Source organism: Jaculus jaculus, chromosome 18, assembly GCF_020740685.1.
Source record: "Jaculus jaculus isolate mJacJac1 chromosome 18, mJacJac1.mat.Y.cur, whole genome shotgun sequence".
Classification (NCBI taxonomy): domain Eukaryota; kingdom Metazoa; phylum Chordata; class Mammalia; order Rodentia; family Dipodidae; genus Jaculus; species Jaculus jaculus.
Genome location: NC_059119.1, coordinates 30,031,240 through 30,036,686, shown reverse-complemented (window position 1 = coordinate 30,036,686; position 5,447 = coordinate 30,031,240). Strand labels below are relative to the sequence as shown.

General features: G+C 45.6%; 1 protein-coding gene across 3 annotated transcripts; it reads right to left on the bottom strand.

Annotated features, from left to right (window-relative positions):
• Positions 1–1,026: 1,026 nt before the first annotated feature.
• LOC123455812 (olfactory receptor 13A1-like) lies at positions 1,027–4,710 on the bottom strand. 3 transcript variants are annotated; one of them, XM_045137698.1, is made up of 2 exons: positions 4,694–4,710; positions 1,027–1,948 (listed from the first exon to the last, which is right to left on the bottom strand). In XM_045137698.1, exons 1-2 carry the CDS (start codon positions 4,708–4,710, stop codon positions 1,027–1,029), a joined length of 939 nt encoding a protein of 312 aa, XP_044993633.1. The 3 variants fall into 3 exon arrangements, with proteins under 3 accessions (XP_044993633.1, XP_044993634.1, XP_044993635.1); XM_045137699.1 differs by lacking the exon at positions 4,694–4,710 and adding an exon at positions 3,328–3,344; XM_045137700.1 differs by lacking the exon at positions 4,694–4,710 and having other exon boundaries at positions 1,027–1,953.
• Positions 4,711–5,447: the final 737 nt, after the last annotated feature.

Here is a 5,447-nt window from a genome sequence, read left to right as displayed (position 1 = left end):
GTGATAAAGTTGGAATTTCAATGGCAAAGGCAAAGTGGTGATCCTGAAAATTTGTTTCACCTTGAGTTAGTAAGAAGAAAAGGGGAAAACAAAACAGTAGTTCACATTACCAACAAAACCTTTTCTGTGGAGAGATTGCTTAGTGGTGAAGGTACTCATCTGCTAAGTCTAAAGACCCAGGTTCAATTCCCCAGTATCCATGTAAAGCCAGATACACAAGTTGGCTCATGCATCTGGAATCTGTTTGCAGTGGATGGAGGCCCTGGTGCACCCATTCTCTCAGTCTGTCTGGGCTGGAGAGATAGCTCAGCAGTTAAGGCACTTGTCTACAAAACCTAATGACTGGAGTCCAGTTCCCCAGTACCCACATAAAGCCAGATGCACAAGGTGGCAAATGCATCTGGAGTCTGGAAGCCCTGGTGCACCATTATCTCTGTCTGTCTCTCTTCTATATTGCTCCCTGCTTGCAAATAAATAAATGACAACACTTTTCAAAACTATTTTTGAGGTTAAAAGGGCACCAAAGGAAACAGCTCTGGTAAGATTGTAGTGGAAGGTTTTGTAGGGACTAGTAGTCGCCCTAAAGCTTCCTTAGTCAGACAGTCCTCCACATGCTGTATGGTCCAGATATGATGCCTAACTCTTTTCAGGTCAACCCTTTCAAATCCCACATAGTATTTCAGGATGGACCTCCAAGGAAGACGTTTATGACAGCTGTAAATCTGAGGAACAAGGGCATTCCCTCCTCCTATAGAACTGTATTTTCCTGCCAATGAAGGACTATGACACCATGACTTCAGACCAGGAGACTTCATGTCTCAAACTCAGAAGCTTGAAACCAGAATCTTCCATGTGCCAGTGGTCAGGACATCAGAACTCTGAGCTCATCCTGCGTAGACAGTCTGTGGTATAAAAAGGGCTGGTTGACTTACCTGTAGTTCAACAACTGCCGAATAAAAACTCTACACAAAGGCCAATCCGCACTGAGACTAGAGACTCCAGGAGAAGACCTTCAAGAATCACATTTCAATTCCTGAGGAAAGGAAACAGCTTCCTGAGGGCTGCTTTGACCTCCTTGTTTCTCAAAGTGTAGATGAGGGGGTTGAGGGTAGGGCTCAGCATGGTGTACAACACACCAGCCACCTTGCTCTTCTCCGCGCTGTAGCTGGACACAGGACTGATGTAGGCGTAGAAGACGGCAGTGTAGTACATGCACACCACGAGGAGGTGGGAAGAGCAGGTGGAGAAGGCCTTCCGCTTCCCCTCTGCAGTCCGCATCTTCAGGATGCTGGAGATGATGAAGCCGTAGGACACGATGGTCATCAGGAAGTTGAATATGCCGTAGAAGGCGTCAGCCAAGACAATCATGACACTGTTGACGTAGGTGGAGCTGCAGGACAGGAGCAGCAGAGGAGGGACTTCACAGAAGAAGTGTGTGATGAGATTGGGGCCACAGAAATCCAGACGCGTCATAAGGCCAGTGTGGATGGCCGTGTTGACTGCACAGAGCCCCCACACCCCAGCAGCTAAGGCGCCGCAGACCGCCGTGCTCATGAGGGAGCTGTAGTGCAGGGGGTGGCAGATGGCTGCGTAGCGGTCATAGGCCATGACTGTGAGGAGGAGCAGCTCAGAGGATGCAGACCACGTAAGGAAGTAGAGCTGAGCCATGCAGCCCCCGTAGGAGATGGGGTTCCTCTCTGACATCAGACCCTTCAGCGCCTTGGGCATGATGGAAGAGGTACAGATAATGTCCATGGTAGCCAAGTTGAGCAGGAGAAAGTACATGGGTGTGTGAAGCGCAGGGTTGCAGGTGATGGCCAAGATGATGAGCACATTGCCCGTGAGGGCCACAGAGTAGAGGGAGAAGAAACAGCTGAACAGGAGCAGCTGGGACTCTGGGTGCTCAGAAAAGCCCTGCAGGATGAACTCCGTCACTGGCGTCTGATTACTCATGGTCCTTGACTGAGGGCGACGTCAGGGACCAGCAGGCAATTCTCCACTCCTAGCTTCGGGAAGTTTCAGGGCTAGAAAGAGACGGAAACGGGGTCACAAGGAAGGTCACTGCCACGTTTAGTCCACCCATGAGCCCATGTCTGAAGGAAAGACACAGATCCGTGAGAACAAACTGAACCGAGACACCTCTCTCATGTAAGCAAAGAGCAGCGCGTGAGCGGAGAGTGAAAATGGGGACACACACGATGGAATTTTATTCAGTTGTAATAGAAAATGAAGTTGTAAAGTTTGTGAGAAAATGGATAAATCTGGAAATTGTTACATTAAATGTGGTGACACAGACTCAGAAAGACAAATGCCACATGCTCTCTAGGGGACCCCAAGTGGGTACAAGAGGTATTGAGGAACGTGCAGTAGAACACATGACATGGAGATGGATTAGAGGAATCAAGGGTGGTGGAGGAGAGAAGGAGGGGTGACCGCAGGGTAGGAGGGAAGGATGATCAACAAAAACCGTTTAGGCTTGAAAATACATTGTGAAATCTAATAACTTGTGTGCTGATTTTAACAGAATTAAGATGTGAACCTGTAAAAATGTGTTTCTCATTTGAACAAAACTTTCCCTTCTGTAAATTTATCCTAGGGAAAGAATGTAAAACATCTTCCAGTTTTCAAAGCAGCATTGCTTAGAACTGGAAACTGAAAAGCTACCTATACTCTTTAAAGCAAGTTTATTATGAATGTAGATTTAATGCTGTGTCGTTATCAATTGGTGTTTGGGAAGTATCCTGCTGATACCTTTTAAAACGCAGTGAATCATAGGTAATGTACACAACTGGATATTACTTGGGCTTTAAAGGAATGAGGAAAGAAAGAAAGACAAACAGACACAGAGAGCAAAATTAAAAGGAGAGGAAGGCAAAAAGGAAGGGAGGAAAAAAGGAATGAAGGAAAAGAGAGCAATAGAGAAAGGATGGAAAGACAGAAGATTGGGAAAGAAGGCAAAGAAAAAAAGCAAGGCCGAACATGACGATGTATATATATCGTCAGATGGTAAGTGATAGACCACAGTTTCAATGTTGGGGATGAATTGTGATTTATTTTAATTTCCTAACTTTTGAGTTTGTGTGTTTTGATTTTTTTTTCCTAGAATAGACTTGCTGAAGGGTGGCTGTATCATATAAGACGAACAATTCTTCAGAGACTCTCCACCGCTGTAATATTCCCAGATGCTCCTCTTGGAAGCACTTTCTCTGCAGACTCTTCCTACCTGTGCTAACTCCCAGAGCCCAAATCACAGCTGCAACCACCTCAATGGGCCTCACCAGGCTCTCTTGAGTTTATTCTTACAACCTCCTCAGCCAGGAATCCCACGCCCTTATTAACAGCATAGTGCACGCTCACCCCACCTCTCCCAAACAGTCCCTTCCTAGGGGACAAAGGGCCATTGTCTCTTTTGTGTCCCTTCATGATTCTGTACTGACATTTGGTTTGGGAACCATTATATGTGCTATTGATCAGGTCACCCAGCTGGCTTTCTAAGGTTGGTCCTTGTGCGTGTGTCTCTGGACATTCTTCCAGCCACCACCCCTGTGCCTGGCACTCAAACATGTTTGTTGAAACAACAGGAAAGCTTGCGGCTAGTACAAATGCCAGTCACAGTATGTCTTCCTCAAGGAAGTGTCCACTGCCAATGTGCTTGTTGACATAATGGCAGAAAACAGCTACACACATGACAGTCGCGGCGTGTCCGTGTCAAGCTGGTGCACACTGCCTGATCCACATGACGGTCGGCATGCTGCCACAGTCACTGTTTCCAGCTCTTCAAGTCTGTATTCACTAAAAAGTTAAGAAGATGTTCATTTTTTAAATTAAGAATTCAATTCAACCATCAAGACGAGCATTTGCCACTAAAGTACGGCAGGCTTACACCAATGCCCCGGCATCAGCTACAATTCAGGTCGTACCGCACTTGTGGAAGCTGAACACGGATCTCTGAGGAAAAGAATGTGACGTTGCTGTGACCCAGCAGGCTGCCTAGTGTGGCGTCTGTGCTCAGGGAAACACCGAGATTTCAGGTGACTGTCTTCCTGTATTCCCATCTCAGGACAGCCGAATCATTTGGTGGAAGAAATAAACACAGTATGTCTTAGCTTATTTCCTTTTGTTTGGGACAAAAAGAGACTGAATAATTTCCTTTGCCCAGTTTATGGCTTGGGTACAGAGAAGTAACTTACAGTTATTCGGACTCAGACCTCAAAGCTGAGGCTTAGAAGCTGAGAGAGGCTGAGGGGGAACAGAGCTGCCTTTGTCCCACTCTTGTCCAAGTCCCAGGGGTCAACACCTTACACTTTTTACAGCTCGTTACACACCTGAGTCCCCCAGTCATCACAGTCTTTCCACAGGACACACTAGAGTCAAGCAAGAGTCACTTTGCTGCAGCTTCCCCAAATGAGACAAGCCCTCCACCTCCAACACTTGCGAGAATTAGAGAGCCTCATCTGTCACAGGCCATTACTGGACCTCAGGAAACCTGACCACACAGGAAACGTACAAGTTCTTTTCCTAGGATCCAGAATGAGGATAGTGAAAAGTAAATAAGTCTCCAACATGAATAGTGGATTCAGATAGGTCCTGGACAGTTTCACCCAACCTATTCAGACTCAGAGAACTGATTAGCCTGTGGAGAACTATCCACTCACGTTGCCTTTCTGCACAGTGGGACAACGCCCTCACTCACGTAGTCAACATGGACATAAAGAATCAGGACACCAAGATTGTCCGTGAGAATGATCATGAAGTCTCAGCCAGCCATTTCTTCTGGAGAGAACAAAGACATTTCTCCCATGAGGTTTCAGGACATTGCTTCTAAAGCTCATCAAGCCTTCTAAGACCATTACAAAGAATGAGAGGGGAAAGAATAAAAGATTTTACATATCCATGACCAAAGTTAAACACCTGCTACATTCTTACAAGCTACATCCAGACAACACAACGACTTTGAACACACATACAATGTTTAAGATAATTAATAATACAAACTTACTACCTCCACTATTTTTACCTCTAAAGGAGCTCAGGATTTTCATACAGGACATATAGTTAATATAAGTTTACATACATATATTTAATATAAGTCAATGCAATATGTTAAGGTAGACATTACCACTTTAAATGTAAGTCAAGAACAGAAGGCTAAAAATCATAATCCCCAAGTCTACTAAATTTCATAGCTTTAAATCTGAAAGGCATTTTGTAGATGTTCAAGTATTTTTTGCCCAACTATGTAATTAAAAAGAAAAGTGGCGCATGCCTTTATATCAGCACTGGGGAGGCAGAGGTAGGGGGAGAGCCATGAGTTTGAAGCCACCCTGAGAGTACAGAGTTAATTCCAGGAAAGCCTGGGCTAAAGTGTGTCTAAGTGACCTCCCCCCTTCATACAGGGAACCAGTGACAAAGCCAGGACCTAGTCACAGGCCTTAGAGTTGCCATCT